Source organism: Callionymus lyra, chromosome 14, assembly GCF_982586985.1.
Source record: "Callionymus lyra chromosome 14, fCalLyr1.hap1.1, whole genome shotgun sequence".
NCBI classification, from domain to species: domain Eukaryota; kingdom Metazoa; phylum Chordata; class Actinopteri; order Syngnathiformes; family Callionymidae; genus Callionymus; species Callionymus lyra.
The window spans coordinates 3033348-3057117 of record NC_141831.1 but is presented as its reverse complement, the minus strand read 5'-3'; the positions used below and the strand labels follow the sequence as shown (position 1 = coordinate 3057117).

The window sequence follows — 23770 nt, the reverse complement described above, 5'->3', positions numbered from 1 at the left end:
GATCTACTGACTCCTTCAAGAAACATCTGTGTTTGATGATCTACTGACTCCTTCAAGAAACATCTGTGTTTGATGATCTACTGACTCCTTTAAGAAACATCTGTGTTTGATGATCTACTGACTCCTTCAAGAAACATCTGTGTTTGATGATCTACTGACTCCTTCAAGAAACATCTGTGTTTGATGATCTACTGACTCCTTCAAGAAACATCTATGTTTGATGATCTACTGACTCCTTCAAGAAACATCTGTGTTTGATGATCTACTGACTCCTTCAAGAAACATCCGTGTTTGATGATCTACTGACTCCTTCAAGAAACATCCGTGTTTGATGATCTACTGACTCCTTCAAGAAACATCTGTGTTTGATGATCTACTGACTCCTTCAAGAAACATCTGTGTTTGATGATCTACTGACTCCTTCAAGAAACATCTATGTTTGATGATCTACTGACTCCTTCAAGAAACATCTGTGTTTGATGATCTACTGACTCCTTCAAGAAACATCTGTGTTTGATGATCTACTGACTCCTTCAAGAAACATCTGTGTTTGATGATCTACTGACTCCTTCAAGAAACATCTGTGTTTGATGATCTACTGACTCCTTCAAGAAACATCTCTGTGTTTGATGATCTACTGACTCCTTCAAGAAACATCTCTGTGTTTGATGATCTACTGACTCCTTCAAGAAACATCTATGTTTGATGATCTACTGACTCCTTCAAGAAACATCTGTGTTTGATGATCTACTGACTCCTTCAAGAAACATCTGTGTTTGATGATCTACTGACTCCTTCAAGAAACATCTGTGTTTGATGATCTACTGACTCCTTCAAGAAACATCTATGTTTGATGATCTACTGACTCCTTCAAGAAACATCTGTGTTTGATGATCTACTGACTCCTTCAAGAAACATCTGTGTTTGATGATCTACTGACTCCTTCAAGAAACATCTGTGTTTGATGATCTACTGACTCCTTCAAGAAACATCTGTGTTTGATGATCTACTGACTCCTTTAAGAAACATCTGTGTTTGATGATCTACTGACTCCTTCAAGAAACATCTGTGTTTGATGATCTACTGACTCCTTCAAGAAACATCTGTGTTTGATGATCTACTGACTCCTTCAAGAAACATCTATGTTTGATGATCTACTGACTCCTTCAAGAAACATCTGTGTTTGATGATCTACTGACTCCTTCAAGAACCATCTGTGTTTGATGATCTACTGACTCCTTCAAGAAACATCTGTGTTTGATGATCTACTGACTCCTTCAAGAAACATCTGTGTTTGATGATCTACTGACTCCTTCAAGAAACATCTGTGTTTGATGATCTACTGACTCCTTCAAGAACCATCTGTGTTTGATGATCTACTGACTCCTTTAAGAAACATCTGTGTTTGATGATCTACTGACTCCTTCAAGAAACATCTGTGTTTGATGATCTACTGACTCCTTCAAGAAACATCTGTGTTTGATGATCTACTGACTCCTTCAAGAAACATCTGTGTTTGATGATCTACTGACTCCTTCAAGAAACATCCGTGTTTGATGATCTACTGACTCCTTCAAGAAACATCTATGTTTGATGATCTACTGACTCCTTCAAGAAACATCTGTGTTTGATGATCTACTGACTCCTTCAAGAAACATCTGTGTTTGATGATCTACTGACTCCTTCAAGAAACATCTTAAGACGTTTTTATTTGTTCAGGCTTTTCCTTGATTTTCTGGAACTCCTGTTGTGTTATCAGTTTTATCTTTATCTTTAAAGTATATACTTTATTGAATATTGTTTTGATTGTTTAAGCGCTTTGTGACCCTGGTCTGGAAAAGCGCTTTACAAATAACAATGACTTACTTACAACATGTTCTTTTGCTACTTTCTTCTTATTGTAGTTTCTCACGTTCAGAGTCACTTTCATGATGTTGTTGACATTAAACCTTGGATGTGATCATGTGACACGAGAAGAATCGTTGGACGGACAATAAAACTTTATTTAAAGACTCGACACGTGATCAAGGTACGAGAGGTTCTGATTTTGAAATGTAGATGTTCCTCTGGCAGCAGCTGCAGGAGGTTCAGGACCACAGACGAGTCCTTGAACCAGCAGGTCCAGAGGTGAGATGTTGAAGGAGCTTCAGGACGTGGATCGGCTTCAGGCCGAAGGTTTGAAATGATGATGTTTGGTCCGGTTCAGGGTCAGCGTGAACGTCAAGACGAGGGTTCAGGTCCGGTTCAGGGTCAAGGTTCCTCAGGGGTCGTTGATGATCTGCCGTTGTCGTCCGTAGCTCATCCCGGACTGAGAAGCTCCTCTGTTGGTTCCCATCTGGAGCCCGATGACGTTCTTGCCTTCGCTGAGCTGCTCGTCAGAGAACTCGCGCTTGTTCTCCTGAGCTTTCCTGCGCAGACACAGCCTCACACACAGGTACACACACAGGTACACACACACACACACACAGGTACGAGCCTCACCTGTTGAACCAGGTGGGGTCTCCTTGGTAGAAATCCTGCTTGGTCACGGCCAGGTTCCCCAGAGCCATGAGGGTCCTCTGGACGGCAGCCAAGTCTCGTGCTGGACACAAGATCACGTTCTTCAGATCATCTACACACAACTACACAACTTCATCTACACACAACTACACAACTTCATCTACACACAACTATACAACTTCCTCTTCACACGATGTGACACAACTACACAACTTCCTGTGTCCGTCACAGGTGTGAGAAAACATTGATTCACTTATTTTCATGGTTAAACAATATTACACCATATTATTATACACTATTATACCATATTATTATACACTATTATACCATATTATTATACACTATTACACCATATTATTATACACTATTATATCATATTATTAACATTATTACACCATATTATTATACACTATTATACCATATTATTAACATTATTACACCATATTATTATACACTATTATATCATATTATTATACACTATTATACCATATTATTATACACTATTATACCATATTATTATACACTATTATACCATATTATTATACACTATTATACCATATTATTATACACTATTATACCATATTATTAACACTATTATAGCATTTTATTATACACTATTACACCATATTATTATACACTATTACACCATATTATTATACACTATTATATCATATTATTATACACTATTATATCATATTATTATATACTATTACACCATATTATTATACACTATTATATCATATTATTATACACTATTATATCATATTATTATACACTATTATATCATATTATTATACACTATTACACCATATTATTATACACTATTATATCATATCATATTATTATACACTATTACACCATATTATTATACACTATTATATCATATTATTATACACTATTACACCATATTATTATACACTATTATATCATATTATTATACACTATTATATCATATTATTATACACTATTACACCATATTATTATACACTATTATAACATATTATTATACACTATTATATCATATTATTATACACTATTACACCATATTATTATACACTATTATATCATATTATTATACACTATTATATCATATTATTATACACTATTACACCATATTATTATACACTATTATAACATATTATTATACACTATTATATCATATTATTATACACTATTACACCATATTATTATACACTATTATATCATATTATTATACACTATTACACCATATTATTATACACTATTATATCATATTATTATACACTATTATATCATATTATTTATACACTATTATATCATATTATTATACACTATTACACCATATTATTATACACTATTATATCATATTATTATACACTATTACACCATATTATTATACACTATTATATCATATTATTATACACTATTATACCATATTATTATACACTATTATACCATATTATTATACACTATTATAGCATATTATTATACACTATTATACCATATTATTATACACTATTACACCATATTATTATACACTATTATATCATATTATTATACACTATTATATAATATTATTATACACTATTACACCATATTATTATACACTATTATATCATATTATTATACACTATTATATCATATTAGTATACACTATTACACCATATTATTATACACTATTACACCATATTATTATACACTATTATATCATATTATTATACACTATTACACCATATTATTATACACTATTATATCATATTATTATACACTATTATATCATATTATTATACACTATTATATCATATTATTATACACTATTAAACCATATTATTATACACTATTATATCATATTATTATACACTATTATATCATATTATTATACACTATTATATCATATTATTATACACTATTAAACCATATTATTATACACTATTATACCATTTTATTAACACTATTATATCATATTATTATACACTATTATATCATATTATTATACACTATTATACCATATTATTATACACTATTATATCATATTATTATACACTATTATATCATATTATTATACACTATTACACCATATTATTATACACTATTATATCATATTATTATACACTATTATATCATATTATTATACACTATTATACCATATTATTATACACTATTACACGATATTATTATACACTATTACACCATATTATAATACACTATTATATCATATTATTATACACTATTATATCATATTATTATACACTATTACACCATATTATTATACACTATTATATCATATCATATTATTATACACTATTACACCATATTATTATACACTATTATATCATATTATTATACACTATTACACCATATTATTATACACTATTATATCATATTATTATACACTATTATATCATATTATTATACACTATTACACCATATTATTATACACTATTATAACATATTATTATACACTATTATATCATATTATTATACACTATTACACCATATTATTATACACTATTATATCATATTATTATACACTATTATATCATATTATTATACACTATTACACCATATTATTATACACTATTATAACATATTATTATACACTATTATATCATATTATTATACACTATTACACCATATTATTATACACTATTATATCATATTATTATACACTATTACACCATATTATTATACACTATTATATCATATTATTATACACTATTATATCATATTATTTATACACTATTATATCATATTATTATACACTATTACACCATATTATTATACACTATTATAACATATTATTATACACTATTATATCATATTATTATACACTATTATACCATATTATTATACACTATTATACCATATTATTATACACTATATAACATATTATTCTTTAATTCATAGACTTAAACTAATGAAATAAATATCAAATAAGTCTATGAATTAAAAAACAATATATTCATTTAATAATTGTATTAAGATAAGATGTTTTTTTAATATAAAATGATATTAAAATGTTTAAATTCAATAAAAATGACAGATAAAAAGTCAACCTCTCGTTAAGACAATATTGAATCAAATTATTTAAATAAAAATAATTATAATTCGAAAAACTTTCAACATTTGAATCATCATCACTGCAGACCAGAACCTGTTTTTTGTCGTTTTTAAGAACGTGTCGACGTTTCTAATCCAGTGAAAAAGTTTTGAGCTCGTATCTGAGACTTGAACTGTGGGTCTGATCTTCACCTTCGTACAGGTCCACGGTCTGGAACAGGTCCATCTTGATGACTCCATACTTCTCCGCGGCGTTGAGGAACAGCGAGATCTGCTCCATCTGTTTGAAGGCCATCGAAGAACCTTTGACGTTCACAGGCTTCTTGTCTCCGTGAAGACTGTTGATGAGATGAGACAAGACCTGCAGGAGAACATCAGTGTCTTCAGGACGTTTATCCATGTGTGGTCTCTGGGTCAATGTGACCCGAAGGCTGAACACAAATGTGTTTGTGGTATCCCTTGTGTTGTCTCAGTGAGGTCAGAAAACAAATGTGTTGGTGGTATCCCTTGTGTTGTCTCAGGGAGGTCTGAAAACAAATGTGTTGGTGGTATCCCTTGTGTTGTCTCTGGGTCAAAGTGACCCGAAGGCCTGAAAACAAATGTGTTGGTGGTAAATCTTGTGTTGTCTCTGGGTCAAAGTGACCCATAGGCCTGAAAACAAATGTGTTGGTGGTATCCCTTGTGTTGTCTCAGGGTCAAAGTGACACAGAGGCCTGAAAACAAATGTTTTTGTGGAATCCCTTGTGTTGTCTCAGGGTCAAAGTGACCCGAAGGTCTGAAAACAAATGTGTTTGTGGTATCCCTTGTGTTGTCTCAGGGTCAAAGTGACCCGAAGGCCTGAAAACAAATTTGTTCGTGGTATCCCTTGTGTTGTCTCTGGGTCAAAGTGACCCAGAGGCCTGAAAACAAATGTGTTGGTCGTATCCCTTGTGTTGTCTCAGGGTCAAGACAACATCCACCACTGCATATGTATTTATTGAAGCCTGGGAGGTCGTTGACCTTGGGATAAAACAATGACATTTGTTTTCCAGGGCGCTTCGGGTCACCTTGACCCTGAGACAACACACAGTTAACATTTCATTTTCTTATTGAAACTTTTTTTTGTTAATTTATTTTTAAATATATATATATAAATAAATATTTTAAATAATAAAAATGTTTGTTTTTTTATATTCAAAGTTTAATCTGTTTTTTCAAAAAATGGATTCAAATGTAAAATTTTGAAAGTGAATTCTTCATTTTAACTCGTAGAATTTGATATATTAACTTTTCAGAAAACATTTTCTAATTAAATATTTTTTAATTTTTAGTCTTGTATATTAAATACATAAAAAATAAATCTGTAATTTTGAAAATATTCCAATTTTTTTAATCCAATTATATTAAAAACAAAACAAATAACGTTTTAGTTTTCGTGTTAAAGTATTTAAAATTCAAAATTCAATTAAAAAAACAAACCTTTAAATATAGAAATGTTGTCAAATTAATAATAAAAGGAATCAATAAATATAAAAATGATGTTAAATTAATAATTAATAATGATTGTTAAAATGCTTAAAAAAAACATGTCAATAAAAGATTCAAAGCTTCAACATTAGTTCGACTCCTTCGATCTTCTGACGACAAACTTTGATTGACAGCCACACGTCACTCACACATCCGTCCTTCAGCCACTCCTGGAACCGGTCCTTCCCGGCCTCGGGTCGGGTCACGGCCGCCCCGCACTGAGCCAGGATCCAGTCCACCAGACGCTCCTCCAGCTCCGGGTCGTACTTCTTGTCGATCTTGGACTGAACCTCTCGGCTGAAGCCGAAACGAGGACCATGTGTTGCCATGATTCTGCAGAACATGATAGAACGGATTTAAGCCTCTTTTAAATCAAGAATAACAAGCTTCCGTGAATCAAAACAACAGTTCAGAGCAACATCAGGTTCTTCAGCAACAAACAAATCTCAACATGTTCTGCGGCCACGACTTCTGCCAGAAATAGTTTGAGGCGAACACAGTCTGTGTCCCATCTATCACGCCACTTCCTGCTTCCTGTTTGTCCGACTTCCTTCCTGACATTCTGGACAAGATTGTTGTGTTTACACAGAGGAGTAAACACGCCTGGTCGCCATAGCAACAGCTTCATGGTCCAGAAGAACTTTAGGCTGCAGAGTAATGACAGTGTTATTAATGATCGTATAATTATTGATCGTATTATTATAAATAATTCAAGGTTAGTATTATGTTATCATGTGAACAACGACTGATTGAGTGAGTTTTAGAAAAGTCTTCGTACAGATCTGGTTAAAGTGAGGTTTGGGGGCCATGTTTGGCCCTTTGACTGCATCGATTCGTCTCTTAATGTAAAAATGCTGAGTCAGCAGAAAAAAACATTGAAAAAAATGTCTTTGTTAGTTTAATTCTTAATAAAACTCTATTTTCTGTTTTGACTTTTATTTTGTGCTCTCACTTCCTGTTCTCCCTTTTCCCGTTTCCTGTGAGAAGATCAAAGATGTTCCTGCGCTGTTTGTTCGTCGGTTCTCTTGTCGCACGCTTGTGTTTTTCAGTTCTTAGTTTGTTCTTAGTTTGTTCTTAGTTTGTTCTTAATTTGTTCTTAGTTTGTTCTTAGTTTGTTCTTTGTTTTTTTCTTAGTTTGTTCTTAGTTTGTTCTTAGTTTGTTCTTAGTTTGTTCTTAGTTTTTTCTTAATTTGTTCTCAGTTTGTTCTTAGTTTGTTCTTAGTTTGTTCTTAGTTTTTTCTTAATTTGTTCTTAGTTTGTTCTTAGTTTTTTCTTAATTTGTTCTTAGTTTGTTCTTAGTTTGTTCTTAGTTTGTTCTTAGTTTTTTTTTAAAGTTTTTTCTTAGTTTGTTCTTAGTTTGTTCTTAGTTTGTTCTTAGTTTTTTCTTAATTTGTTCTTAGTTTGTTCTTAGTTTTTTCTTAATTTGTTCTTAGTTTGTTCTTAGTTTTTTCTTAATTTGTTCTTAGTTTGTTCATAGTTTGTTCTTAGTTTGTTCTTAGTTTTTTTTTAAAGTTTTTTCTTAGTTTGTTCTTAGTTTGTTCTTAGTTTGTTCTTAGTTTTTTCTTAATTTGTTCTTAGTTTGTTCTTAGTTTGTTCTTAGTTTTTTTTTTTAAGTTTTTTTTTAAAAGTTTTTTCTTAGTTTGTTCTTAGTTTGTTCTTAGTTTGTTCTTAGTTTGTTCTTAGTTTGTTCTTAGTTTTTTCTTAATTTGTTCTTAGTTTGTTCTTAGTTTGTTCTTAGTTTGTTCTTATTTTTTTTTTAAAGTTTTTTCTTAGTTTGTTCTTAGTTTGTTCTTAGTTTGTTCTTAGTTTTTTCTTAATTTGTTCTTAGTTTGTTCTTAGTTTGTTCTTAGTTTTTTTTTTAAAGTTTTTTTTTAAAAGTTTTTTCTTAGTTTTTTCTTAGTTTGTTCTTAGTTTGTTCTAAGTTTGTTCTTAGTTTGTTCTTAGTTTTTTCTTAGTTTGTTCTTTGTTTTTTTCTTAGTTTTTTCTTAGTTTGTTCTTAGTTTTTTCTTAATTTGTTCTTGGTTTGTTCTTAGTTTGTTCTTGGTTTTTTCTTAATTTGTTCTTAGTTTGTTCTTAGTTTGTTCTTAGTTTTTTCTTAGTTTTTTCTTAGTTTGTTCTTAGTTGTTTTTTTTTGTTTTTTCTTAGTTTGTTCTTAGTTTGTTCTTAGTTTGTTCTTAGTTTGTTCTTTGTTTTTTTCTTAGTTTTTTCTTAGTTTGTTCATAGTTTGTTCTTAGTTTGTTCTTAGTTTGTTCTTAGTTTGTTCTTAGTTTGTTCTTAGTTTGTTCTTTGTTTTTTTCTTAGTTTTTTCTTAGTTTGTTCATAGTTTGTTCTTAGTTTTTTCTTAGTTTGTTCTTAGTTTGTTCTTAGTTTGTTCTTAGTTTGTTCTTAGTTTGTTCTTAGTTTTTTCTTAGTTTGTTCTTTGTTTTTTTCTTAGTTTTTTCTTAGTTTGTTCTTAGTTTTTTCTTAATTTGTTCTTGGTTTGTTCTTAGTTTGTTCTTGGTTTTTTCCTAATTTGTTCTTAGTTTGTTCTTAGTTTGTTCTTAGTTTTTTCTTAGTTTTTTCTTAGTTTGTTCTTAGTTGTTTTTTTTTTGTTTTTTCTTAGTTTGTTCTTAGTTTGTTCTTAGTTTGTTCTTAGTTTGTTCTTTGTTTTTTTCTTAGTTTTTTCTTAGTTTGTTCATAGTTTGTTCTTAATTTGTTCTTAGTTTGTTCTTAGTTTGTTCTTAGTTTGTTCTTAGTTTGTTCTTTGTTTTTTTCTTAGTTTTTTCTTAGTTTGTTCATAGTTTGTTCTTAGTTTTTTCTTAGTTTGTTCTTAGTTTGTTCTTAGTTTGTTCTTAGTTTGTTCTTAGTTTGTTCTTAGTTTGTTCTTAGTTTGTTCTTTGTTTTTTTCTTATTTTTTTCTTAGTTTGTTCATAGTTTGTTCTTAGTTTTTTCTTAGTTTGTTCTTAGTTTGTTCATAGTTTGTTCTTAGTTTGTTCTTAGTTTGTTCTTAGTTTGTTCTTAGTTTGTTCTTAGTTTGTTCTTAGTTTGTTCTTAGTTTGTTCTTAGTTTGTTCTTTGTTTTTTTCTTAGTTTTTTCTTAGTTTGTTCATAGTTTGTTCTTAGTTTTTTCTTAGTTTGTTCTTAGTTTGTTCTTTGTTTTTTTCTTAGTTTTTTCTTAGTTTGTTCATAGTTTGTTCTTAGTTTGTACTTAGTTTGTTCTTAGTTTGTTCATAGTTTGTTCTTAGTTTGTTCTTAGTTTGTTCTTAGTTTGTTCTTAGTTTGTTCTTAGTTTGTTCTTAGTTTGTTCTTAGTTTGTTCTTAGTTTGTTCTTTGTTTTTTTCTTAGTTTGTTCTTAGTTTGTTCTTAGTTTGTTCTTAGTTTTTTCTTAGTTTGTTCTTTGTTTTTTTCTTAGTTTTTTCTTAGTTTGTTCATAGTTTGTTCTTAGTTTGTTCTTAGTTTGTTCATAGTTTGTTCTTAGTTTGTTCTTAGTTTGTTCATAGTTTGTTCTTAGTTTGTTCTTAGTTTGTTCTTAGTTTGTAGATCTATTTTTCCCAGACTTTGAAGGATCGACGTGAGGTGTGTTTGCTCGAGGGCACGTCGGTGCGACGACAACGAGATCCGTGAACACGAGATAACAAACTCTTCCGACGCGAACTCTGAACCGTTCGACTCCAGCAGACGTGACGACATCAAGAGGTCAGAGGTCGACGTGAATTATATTCAAGGATCTTCAGACACTTCTGCCGACCCTTGAGCAAGACATGAAGCAACTGAAACCAGAGCTTTTTTACTAAAACATTTTATTTAAACAAATATTTTATTAAAATATTTGTATTAAAACATTTATATTTAAACTTTTAAACTCTAAACTGGAACAGTCTGAATTCTTTATACTTTATACTATTTAAACATGTTTTTTTTGTTTACAGTTTCCTGTTCTTTCCTTTTGTTTCCTGTTTTATTACTCGGTTCAGTGGACACTTTAGAGATATTAGACTATTGTTTTTTTGTTAATAAATGCTAACAGCTAATGCTATCAAATGAAATGTAGATGCAAGTAAGGAAATACTATTTGGAAACTAATCTTTCCAGTTTCCTGTTCTTTCTTTTTGTTTCCTGTTTGGTTCCTTGGTACAGTGGACATTTTACTGGACCTTTGGAGATATTAGACTATTGTTTTTTTGTTATTAAATGCTAAAAGCTAATGCTATCAAATGAAATGTAGATGCAAGTAAGGAAATACTATTTGGAAACTAATGTTTCCTGTTTCCTGTTCTTTCCTTTTGCTTCCTGTTTTATTTCCTGGTTCAGTGGACACTTTAGCGATATTGGACTATTGTTTTTTTCTGTTGTTAAATGCTAAAAGCTAATGCTATCAAATGAAATGTAGATGCAAGTTAAATACTATTTAAACCTCTTTATACTTTATACTATTTAAATATCTGAAATACTTCATGTGTTCAGAGAAAACTCAAATAAAGTCTAAACTTTGTCTTTACAATCATTTCTATCTTGTATTTTGTTTCTTTGTTGCACGAGTTCGTGTCGTGGACGCAGATCTCGGATCTGCTTCCTCGTAACGAAAAACCTCGTCGACAGGAAACGTGTTTTTTTATTCGCGTCCGTCTGACGGAGGTTCATGACGATGTCACGTTAGCACGTTAGCTTAGCGCCGCTGAACTCATCTGATCTGACAATGAATGGAATTGTTTTGACTCGTGGAATCTGTTGTTGCTTCGTTGTCACTGTGACCTGTTGTCTCCTGTGACCTTCGATAATCTGCTGACCAACGTTCAAGAGAAGCAGACGCTGGAGCTTCTGTTCCTGGACCTGCTGCTCAAAAGTTCATTCCATCAGTTCGTTCAACAGTTTTAAGTTAATAAATGTAGTTTTAAAGAACGTGACTTTAATTCTTCTCCTCGAGACCTTCTGTCTTATGTTGGTCATTTATTCTACGTACGTTTAGTTTATAGCAACGATAGCTACTCATGCTAAGCTAGCTGATTATGTTCAAGTGATTTGAAGCTGGTTAGAGTTTCTGGTTCAAATCCCAGTTAGTTAACCATTAAGCAAGAGTTTAATAGAGTGATGTCATGAAGGAGCGCCTTTTTTACAAGCTTCACTTTTTTAACATGAAGCAAGAGTTGAATGAGGGAACTGGACAAGCCTGCCTGTCGATAAACAAACGTTTCAACACAAGGGGTTTAAACATAAAAAGAGTTGAAACACAAAAAGAAGTTTAAACACAAAAAAGTTTAAACACAAATGTTTGAACATAAAGATGTTTGAACACAAAAAGGAGCTTAAACACAAAAAGAGGTTTAAACAGAAAAAGAGGTTTAAACACAAAAAAGGTTCAACACAAAGAGGTTTAAACATAAAAAGAGGTTTAAACACAAAACTTTGAACATTAAAGCTTGAAAACAAAGAGGTTTAACACAAAAAGAGGTTTAAACACGAAAAAGTTTCAACACAAAAGTTTCAACACAAAGAGGTTTAAACACAAAAAGAGGTTTTAACACAAAACTTTGAACACTAAAGCTTGAAAACAAAGAGGTTTAAACACAAAAAGAGTTTAAACACAAACGTACACTAACCACTAAAGTTCCAGAGACTGACGAACAAACACATCGAGGATAATAAATAAATATTAACTCAGCAACAGCAGATCTGGTTCTAGATCTGCTTGACTCTGGTTCTACAAACACGACTCACTAACCTCGTGTGAAAGATCAAGTTTCTTGGGTCACTTACTCGCTGGAGAAGATCTCAGGTGCGTCCAGGTGAGTCTGCTGGTGTCTCTGAGCTGGTCCAGATCCACGCCCTGATGTGGAAGCGATGACTTCACGTCCAACAGGAAGCGCCTCCCAGGCCTCGTGTTTCACTCCCGCCCACAGATGTTCCTTCTTCCTGCCTCGGAATTCCTTCTTCAGCCGAGACGTCCGGGAGGAAGACGAGGGTTCGGTCCGGGAGAGAATCCTGCAGAGTTCCTGCTGCACAGATCCTGGATCAGAGTCAAGACCACGTTTGTGCAGCAGGAACGGAAACGAGACACTCGTGTTGCGAAAGAGGAAGCAGGTCGTGACACATCCTGAGAAACATCTCGACTTGTAGCAACTCATGACCTTATCTGGTCTCCACGGCAACGGGGAGTCGCAGCATTCCAGCCTGGTCGGGGACAGGGGGGATTGTGGGTAATGTCAGACCAGGAGGCGACGAGGCGTTTAATGAAAGAGGAAAATCAGACGAACGTGATGTAAAGAGATCGCAGGAGAAAAATGTTGTTTACGTGACGAAGCTTCAGAAAAATGTAACAAAACAGTCGTTAAGTTTATCTTCACATGTTTACAATCATTAGAAACATTCATTAGTGAATGAGATGAAGGGATGAAGGGATGAAGGGATGAAGGGATGAAGGGATGAAGGGATGAAGGGGTGGACGGACGGACAGACAGACAGATAAACATTTTTAAATCCTCATTAAATTACAATAAAAACAGATAATCAATAATGTTTAGCCAAAGTAGGATTTATTCAAATGGACACATGTATTTATACTGTACATGATACACACCTGGTTTAATATTGAATATTTTGAATTTCTATCCTTATATTTTAACGACTAATAACTAATAATGCCGTATTAAAAAATTAAAATCTTTTAGAAAATTTTAGAGCTAGTGTTAATAATAATAATAATAATACATTTAAAAAAAGAGTCATACTTTAATTTATTTTTATTAACATTATAATTGTATTTTTCTTAAATACATCATGAGTAGATAATAATATTGACAAACTAATAATTACAAAAATAATATAAATATGTTGAATAAATATAAGTAAAAAAGTTCCTGCGAAGGGAAAAGAACGTTGTATTTAAAGTTAAAAAAAACTTTAATATCTAAAATGTAAACATAATAATTAGAAACTATGAGGAGAAAGTAAGTTAATACATTAATTTAACTGATAAGAACGTGTTAAAAAGAAAGAAAATGAATAGTGTTTTCTTTGGTGGAAAAATATTGTTTAAAAAAAGGATTTAATGTTTTAATGAAGCATCAAGTTTATAGTTTAAACTTTTGAAATATTAGGAATTTGTTTTCCAGATTTTTAGAGAAATAAATCACTTTAAAGGGGAGATAATTAAAGATGGCGCGTTTCTGTTTATATGTGGGAGATAATGGCGCAATGAATCATGGGTAACACGAAGACTTCCAAACATCATCCTACTTTATAGACTCGCGTTCAAACGTGTTTACAATCTCACCTGAGCTCCACTTCCTGACAGGTGAGCTCACGTCCGCTGACCTGCAGCGCCGCCTGTCGGCGAGTCTGCAAACGAATCATTTGTTTTTAATTTGTTTGTTCGTTTGTTCTCAGTTTGAGGATCAAATATGAGGAAGAAGTCTCCGCCTGAGGAGGTCGCACGTCTATGACGTCATCAAGGTGTGAACGGTACCTTTGTTCGGTAAATATTTGCAGGTTTCTGAAGAATTAATTAAACATATGTTTTACAAATAATAAGTTAAATGTCATGAATAATGCAAGGATGTTAAAACAATTACGTGTATTATATATTATTTTACAAAAACGCGAAAAAGTATTCTTGTTTTTATTGTGTTTTTTATTTCAAATATTTCAATTAATCTCATTATTTTCACTCATTTAGTTATTTATTAATTTCCTGTTTCACTAATATCTGGGATAAACTGGTAAAAAATGCCCAAAAACTAGCTAATAACTTATAATAACAATAATAGTTAATAAATATATTTTAACAAACTATTGTGTGTCGGTGAATCTTCTTCGAGGCTATTTTAGTTTTGTGTAACTTTAAACTTCTGAGACTATTTTCTTTTCATTTTTAAGAAAGAGAGCTAACTGTCAGTCACTTAGCATCCTTAGCATGCTAATGCTGCTAACTCTCAGTCACTTAGCATCCTTAGCATGCTAATGCTGCGTTGACACTACTACATAATCTGCTGATATATGTTTCTACTTCTGCTCAAGTGTTTTAAAGGTAAAACTTCGAGGCTATTTTAGTTTTGTGTAACTTTAAACTGCTGACAATGTCTGTGTTAAAGTTTAAGACTATTTTCTTTTCTTTTAAAAAAAACAGAGCTAACTCTCAGTCACTTAGCATCATTAGCTACATACTAACGCGGCGTTGACAATACTACATAATGTGCTGATATATGTTTCTACTTCTACTCAAGTGTTTTAAAGATAAATATCACATTCAGTGTTATTGTTGAACCTGTCGCCATGTTAAATATTCATGTTTATGTTTTGAGTATTTTGGTAATGGCTTCTGTGGCTAGCTGCCAAGGCGCCGCGCGATGCTAACATGGTATCTTTTTCCAGATTCACTGTGAATTATTATGGTTTCAGTTTTGACTTTGAGCGTTGAGTTCGTCCTCGGACGACCTTGTGCCGCTCGGAGCGACACATCCATCACCTGGAGAAAGATTTCTGACGTATTTTCGTCCTGATAATCGATGATCCACGTTTGTTTGTCAACAGAGGTGCCGGCAGAGGTCGAAGGTCACGTGAAAGGCGAGGACACGCCGATGACGACGACCCCGGGGGGTCCGGTGAGGCGCAGCAGGAGTGAAGGTACAAAACTCATCTTTATTCAGGATCTTCTGCTCAGTATTCATGATATTCAACCTTTATTTAAATTTTTACACAGTAATATCTTCGATAATATACATTTTGTGTGAAATATTTTGTTAAAAAAGATGTATAATGTATAATGTACAGTATAAATCTCATTATGATATGATTGAAATTGTAAAACCAATATATTCTTCAGGTTTGATAAAATTACAATCAAAATTATCAATGTTTAAAAACTTTGAGAGAGAATAAATATGTAATCCCAAAATATTAAATGGTACAATTAAACATTTTTAACTGTTGAATTATTTTTATTGAAATGTCGATATAGAACCACGTAAAAGTGTTAAAAAATCATTCATTTTTAGTATATTTTATTAAATTGAAACGAAATACAACCTTTTAAAAAAATATTTTCAATAAAAAAACTTAAAAGTGTCAAATGTTAAATTGTTAAATCCAACATTCAATACTGCAAATACATTTATTGATCTGCATGTGTTTTCTTTTCTCCCAAACCTGAGTTTGTCTTGAGGCTGTTTTGAAAAGTGTAGCTTAATAGCTACGATCATGTCAGTCAAAAGAAGTAGAATCTATATATATATATCTATATATAAGGAAGCAATACGTAATACAGGAGAAAAATGTGTCACTAGATTTCAACCTGAGCTGCACTGGCCAGTGTTCGCCTCTTGGTGTCGCTGTGTGTCAGAGCAGCCTCAGAGTTCTGCAGCTACTGAGCCGCTAAACTGTGACCCCCAAACGTCCATATAAATCTCCTCCTCTCTCCATCTCTCTGTGTAATAACGCTGTGAGATGTTGACCAACTGCATCATGAACATGTTCAAGGTGAAGATGTGGTGACAGGAGGGGGGGGGGGCGGGTTCTCATCCCTGCTCTCCAGCTGCTCCTGGTCATCCCTGTCGTATTTAAAGCCTCCATGTCAGCATCATGTTCTCGACTTAACCGCGGTTCAATTAGGAATAAGAAGATTGTCGTTCGTGTGAGCGATTGATCCGAGTCTCGGCGGTGAAATGAGCCTTGATTCAGATGGAGTTGGTGAAGATCTTCTCCAAGCTCTTCGTGACCAGAGCAGCTTCTCTGCAGTCGACAGTGAGTGAATTTATTGCTGCGCCGGTTAATTTGGGCTCCGGTGGGGGATTACAGGCTCTTAGGCAGAATCCTCGTGAAATATGTGCACATGTGTGGTCGAGCTCTTTCTAGACTCCTCGTCTCCGACCAGCTGCTAAAGTCCAGAGATTCGACCTCCATTGTTTCCAATCCTGCCGCGTTTGACTGCAGTCGCCTCGGCGACAGTAGCTTCTCCACAGGATCGACTTGATTTGTTGATCTTTGGACGTCTCGTGTGTTTGTCCTATAGCATCGATTGAAAGTCACATTGCTACGATGACCTAGCGTTGGGGTCCTGCAGGGCCGTGTCCTAGGCCCGCTCCATTTCTTTTCATCTGTTTTATACACACATTGTTTCATCTTTCACAACTATACTGGTCCACATTTTTAAATCATCATTAAATCACAATAAAAACGGCGTCAAGTGCCGTTAGAATCAATAATGTTTAGCAAAAGTAGGATTTAATCAATTCCAACACATGTATTCATACTGTACACGATACACACCTGGTTTAATATTGAATATTGAATATTTTGAGTCATACTATATTAATTATTAGTTTTAATTACATTGTTATTATATTTTCTTAAATACATCATGAGTATATAATAATATTGACCAACTTATAATTACAAACATAATATAAATATATTGAATAAATATAAGTAAAAAAGTTCCTGCAACGGGAAAAACGTTGTATTTAAAGTAAAAAAAAACTTTAATATCTCAAATGTAAACATAATAGTTACAAACTATGAGGAGAAAGTAAGTTAATACATTAATTAAATTGATAAAAACGTGTTAAAAAGAAAGAAAACAAATCGTGTTTTTAGTTTAAGGAATTTGTTTTCCAGATTTTTGGAGAAATATATAAAAAAAAAGAGATAATTAAAGATGGCCGGGGAGATAATGGTGCAATGAATCATGGGTAACACGAAGATTTCCACACATCCAAACATCCTCCTCTTATTTTGTATACTCGCGTTCAAACGTGCGAACGATTGCCGAGGAGCATTGGGGTCCTGCAGGGCCGCGTCCTAGGCCCGCTCCATTTCTTTTATCTGTTTTATACACACATTGTTTCATCTTTCACAACTATACTGGTCCACATGATCGGAATCATCTTTATTTATGGCCAGTTGTGAAAAAAACCCAAAGGTGATTTTGTTCTTGTGAAGTGGAAAAAGCAGGTCTACCACAAAATAACCTTTTACTAACACTGGCAATAAAACTGATTCTGATCTGAGGTGCCATCTTGCATTTAGAAATAAAGAGAGTATCATGTGAGGAAAGAAGTTTAGATGGAAAAAAAACCACCTCAGAACATGAAAAACTTTCAAGATCATTTGGAACAACAAAAAAATCGAACTAGCTGTTGAGTTTACTTTCTGTTAGCTAGCGCTGTAAGATTGATGTACTAGTTGTTTGCTTTCTAATATAACATTTTATTAACGTATAACATTCAAAGTACATTGTAAGGTAATTGTTTGAGACTCGTTCCAACGAGATATAACTTTTTCCATTTACCATTTAACATTAGCATGCTAATGTTTTGATCTTTCATATTCTAATGCTCTTTTTTTTGTATAGCTAAACTATAACATAGTAATTATTATGGAACCTTTCAAAGTGTTAAATCTGTAAACAGTGTTTTCGTAATTTGATAATAGCTTTTGTGGCAAAATGCTAAAACACTGTGCTATGTTAGCATGTCTGTTAGCATCAGTAGGTTGCTAATGATGCTAACATAGAACAGGTTCCATAGAACATACTACTACTGTTGACCTAGCACTGGTTTCTCCTTTCACAACACAACCGGTGAACAGGCAAAGTCATTGGAAACAACACAAAAATCAAATTAACTGTTGAGTTGACTAGTTGTTAGCTAGCACTATAGGATCGATGTACTCATGGGTCGTTAACTCTACATTTTACATTCAAAGTGTGGTAAATGTTAGCGTCATTGTTTCGACGATAGCTACTTTTCAACATGTCATTTATTGTGATTATCATGCTAATGTTGTTATCTTTAATATTGTTAAACTCACATTTTGAATGTATCTTAAATATAAAACAATCTGGATTCTTATGAAACCTGTCACTGTTGAATCTCCATGTTTAGGGTTTGATAATATTGCGCTTAAATACTAAGACACTTCATCATTAGCTTGTTTTAAAACATAAAAATAGTACACCACTCGAACATTCTGCTACTGTTGACCTAGAACTGGGGTCCCTCAAGGCTGAGTCTTTGATCCGCTACTCTTTAAAAAAAAAAATTATACACTCATGTGGATTCTCATTTAACACAAACAAGGTTCATTTTTCTTTCTCCAGCCTGAAGGTTATTTAGCAAAGCTTAGCCAGGTGCTCACCCATAGACTGTTATTGTTTTCCTCCCCTGGTCATAATGTTCTGGTCTAGTCATGTTAGGCAAGAAAAGCGTAGAGTTCAGGGAAAATCAATAAAGTTTAAGCTGAAAAAAGACGAGTCAAGCGAGTCGTGAAGACATCAAGGGTGAGAGGAGCAGATGAAAGATAACAAGAATCAATACAATCTGTTTCTTTCAGGTGGATGTTCAGAGGGTAAACTGAAGGTCACAGGGAGGAAAAGGTGAGAGAGTCTAGCAGGGGAGGAAGTCAGTGCCAGGTGGACACGTGTCTTTAGGTGAACTTGCCCAATATTTGTGGTGAGATAAGATAATATAGAGCAGAAATCACTCGTTTAACATTGTACTCTTGGTTTGACCATCAGATAAATATAGTCAAAGTAAATCATGAAGGTTATTCTTTGATCAAGATTGTATAAACATCTTCACATGTCCTACGTTACTTCAGTCTTTTCGATGGACAGATGGATTATTCTTTTATTCTTTTAATGTTCATGTTGCTATTAAAGATAAGATAAGAAAGTAAGTAAGTAATTTGTATTTATATAGCGCTTTTCCAGACCAGGGTCACAAAGCGCTTAAACAATCAAAACAATACTCAATAAAGTATATACTTTAAAGCTCAAGATAAAACTGATAACACAACAGGAGTTCCAGAAAATCTGTAGTCAGTAGATCATCAAACACAGATGTTTCTTGAAGGAGTCAGTAGATCATCAAACACAGATGTTTCTTGAAGGAGTCAGTAGATCATCAAACACAGATGTTTCTTGAAGGAGTCAGTAGATCATCAAACACAGATGTATCTTGAAGGAGTCAGTAGATCATCAAACACAGATGTATCTTGAAGGAGTCAGTAGATCATCAAACACAGATGTTTCTTGAAGGAGTCAGTAGATCATCAAACACAGATGTATCTTGAAGGAGTCAGTAGATCATCAAACACAGATGTTTCTTGAAGGAGTCAGTAGATCATCAAACACAGATGTTTCTTGAAGGAGTCAGTAGATCATCAAACACAGATGTTTCTTGAAGGAGTCAGTAGATCATCAAACACAGATGTTTCTTGAAGGAGTCAGTAGATCATCAAACACAGATGTTTCTTGAAGGAGTCAGTAGATCATCAAACACAGATGTTTCTTGAAGGAGTCAGTAGATCATCAAACACAGATGTTTCTTGAAGGAGTCAGTAGATCATCAAACACAGATGTTTCTTGAAGGAGTCAGTAGATCATCAAACACAGATGTTTCTTGAAGGAGTCAGTAGATCATCAAACACAGATGTTTCTTGAAGGAGTCAGTAGATCATCAAACACAGATGTTTCTTGAAGGAGTCAGTAGATCATCAAACACAGATGTTTCTTGAAGGAGTCAGTAGATCATCAAACACAGATGTTTCTTGAAGGAGTCAGTAGATCATCAAACACAGATGTTTCTTAAAGGAGTCAGTAGATCATCAAACACAGATGTTTCTTAAAGGAGTCAGTAGATCATCAAACACAGATGTTTCTTAAAGGAGTCAGTAGATCATCAAACACAGATGTTTCTTGAAGGAGTCAGTAGATCATCAAACACAGATGTTTCTTGAAGGAGTCAGTAGATCATCAAACACACATGTTTCTTGAAGGAGTCAGTAGATCATCAAGCGCAAAGAGAGAGAAGATTGTTCCAAAGCTTAGGAGCAACAGCCTGAAAAGATTTCTCTCCTCTGGTCCTGAACCGTGTTCAGGAACCATCAGTAGATTCTGATCCACAGACCTCAGAGCCCGAGCTGGGGTGTAAGTCTGGATCAGATCACTGATGGAAGGTCTGACCATAGATCTGAAAGTAAGAACCAGAATTTAAAAATGATCCTGAAAGAAACTGGCAGCCAGTGAAGAGTTTGAAGGAGAAATGTGAGTTCTTCTACTAGAGCGGCTCAGAATTCAGTCTGCAGAGTTTTGTATGAACTGCAGGCGAGACACATCCTTCTGGTTATGAAAACAAACTAATAAGGAACAGATATTTTCTAGGACTTACTGAGATTATTTTCATAGATCAATGCAAGATCGACAATATCACAATCAGACTTCCTATACTATTTTCTCTGCCCGGCGTCTTAAAAACTGTGGTGAGATCTTGCAGCGTTGATATTGAGTTTAGATAATCCTGCAGCTCCACACACGTTTACACTAAAAGCTTCGTTTCCAAAGGTTATTTTCTAGTTGCGACTGTGAACCTGAGATCACACTCCAGCCAGCAGCTCTCATGTCATGTCTGTGAATGAGGCGGACGAGACGTATCGCAGGATCACGGCGAAGGAATAATGAAGCGCTGCTCCTGCGAGTCTTATCACCTGGTAATGAATGGAGCAGCTGGGTCAGCGAGTGGGTGAACACGATGAGCAGGAGTGAGTCAACCTGGAAGACACGTGGCTGGAAAATCTATTGTGTGACGACGATTGATCCCCGCGGACGGATGAGAGATTATAATTAATACGAGGAGAGATTTCTGTTTACGCGTCTGTCAAGGGCGAGCGATGATTCAAAGGTGACGGCTGTTAAACGACATAAATGATACGTTCGGGACGGAACTGTGATTACAGTCATTGATCCGTGAAACAAACATGTCCTGAGGAAGAAACTGGAAACATATCAGGTATTGATGAACTTTGTTTATGCATCAAATGTCCAGAAATCCTGGGACTGCAGCAGAACAATAGAGTTTGTGTTTGACTAGAGGTTTTGAAGGCAGTTAGGGGGAGATCATGGGTCGAATCAAAGAAACTAGTGGATCATTCTTCTCTGATAGTTCTGCTCTGAGATCAGATCAGGTTGTAAGAGTAGGAGAAGATGAACCTTCATCTCTGATTTCATCGTCTGCATCAGCTGTTAAATTCAAGAGCTTCATTGTCACATGTTTGTCCCAGAAATTCAGAATTTTTCCCCTTAAAAAGTAGGTTTGTTGTCCAGGAATATAATGATAAAGTTAATTTGGACTTGGATCATCATTGGATGGATGGATGGATGGATGGATGGATCAATGAATCAATAGATGGATGGATAGATGGATAAATCAATAGATAGATGGATGAATCAATCGATGGATGGATTGATGAATCAATAGATGGATGATGGATGGTTGGATGGATGGATGGATGGATGGATGGATAAATCAATAGATGGATGGATGGATGGATAAATCAATGGATGGATGGATGGATAAATCAATAGATGGATGGATGGATGGATAAATCAATGGATGGATGGATGGATGGATGGATGGATAAATCAATAGATGGATGGATGGATGGATGGTTGGACAGACAGACAGACCTGCGGACAGATGGATGGATGTATGGAAGGATGGATGAACTGATGTATAGATAGATGGATGAACTGATGTATAGATAGATGGATGATTGGATGGGTGAATAGATGGATGTATGATTGAATGGATGAATAGATAGATGGATGAACTGCTGATAGATAGATGGATGATTGGATGGATGAATAGATGGATGTATGGATGGATAGAGTGAATAACAACCTTCTATCATGTTCAAAGTCTTCAGGTTCAAGCGCTCGTGTCATGAACTGCTCCTGCTCCTCATCATCAGTGCCCTCTGGTGACCATGGCAACCATCCCCGTTCCAGCCCTGCCAGAGCTTCCGTGTCGTCGACTCGCACACGCGTGTGCATCACCACAGAACACATGTCAATACCAACGCGACACGGCCTTTAAGTGGATGAATAAGGATGACGTTCATCTCTACGTCTCATCCGACAATCGACTTTATCATCACTTCATCTCCCTGGTCCGGCTGGTGTTCCCCCCGATAGACCCCGGGTTTAATAATGTTAAAAGCTTCACCGCCCCCCACGACCGGTCCTCCCTCGGTAACCTCTCTGGCGATGATCCGCTCCAGTAATGCGTCAGATCCTGCGTCAGATTCTGCGTCAGATTCCGGGAAAGCCTGTAAAATCCGCTGTGACCAGAACAACGGCCTCCATGTTGCTCTCAGTGAAACTCTTATCTCCACATCTTAACTGAGAATCACTTCCCTCGTTTGTCTGTCTAAGAAACCATTTCACTGATCCCTCCTCCATCTCTGTCGCGCTCTGCTCCCCGAGAGACCTCCCTTTAACGGCGACCACTAATGAGCTCGCAGCAGTGGACCCTCAGGGGTCCTCGCTTCCTGAGTCACCAGGTGATCCGGGACGTTCCATCAATTCTGGGACCGGTCTTGTCGAGGACGTGAGGCTGGTCTGTGACTGTGACTCGTCTCTTCTCACATTTTAATTGATACCCAAACATCATGGGTTAATTGATCATAACCACCCTAGTGACCCTAAATCTAAGGCCATGGTTCTCAGCTGGAAGAAGTTTGAAGGAAGATCTCAATGAATCCTACTCTCACTCATGGTGAGATACAAGTCACTAAATACGATTTTCCGTCAGGGAACTCAACATCTCTCTATTCGTCTTCATCTTTTGACGCTCGTCCAGGGTTCGGATGCCGCCACGGAACAGAAGTCGTTCAATGACACGGTCACTCTTTCGTCAGCATCGGTCCTTCGTTCATCTGCCTTCACTCACCACGAGTGGAAGTGAGCGAGAGGGTCA

At 34.4% G+C, this 23770-nt stretch overlaps 1 protein-coding gene across 1 annotated transcript; it reads right to left on the bottom strand.

The window, feature by feature from the left end:
- Positions 1 to 1982: 1982 nt before the first annotated feature.
- LOC148065713 (transgelin-like) lies at positions 1983 to 13057 on the bottom strand. The gene is made up of 5 exons (XM_087807917.1): positions 12777 to 13057; positions 7194 to 7377; positions 5731 to 5899; positions 2482 to 2581; positions 1983 to 2408 (listed from the first exon to the last, which is right to left on the bottom strand). Exons 2-5 carry the CDS (start codon positions 7371 to 7373, stop codon positions 2261 to 2263), a joined length of 597 nt encoding a protein of 198 aa, XP_087664043.1. The 5' UTR covers positions 7374 to 7377; positions 12777 to 13057; the 3' UTR covers positions 1983 to 2260.
- Positions 13058 to 23770: the final 10713 nt, after the last annotated feature.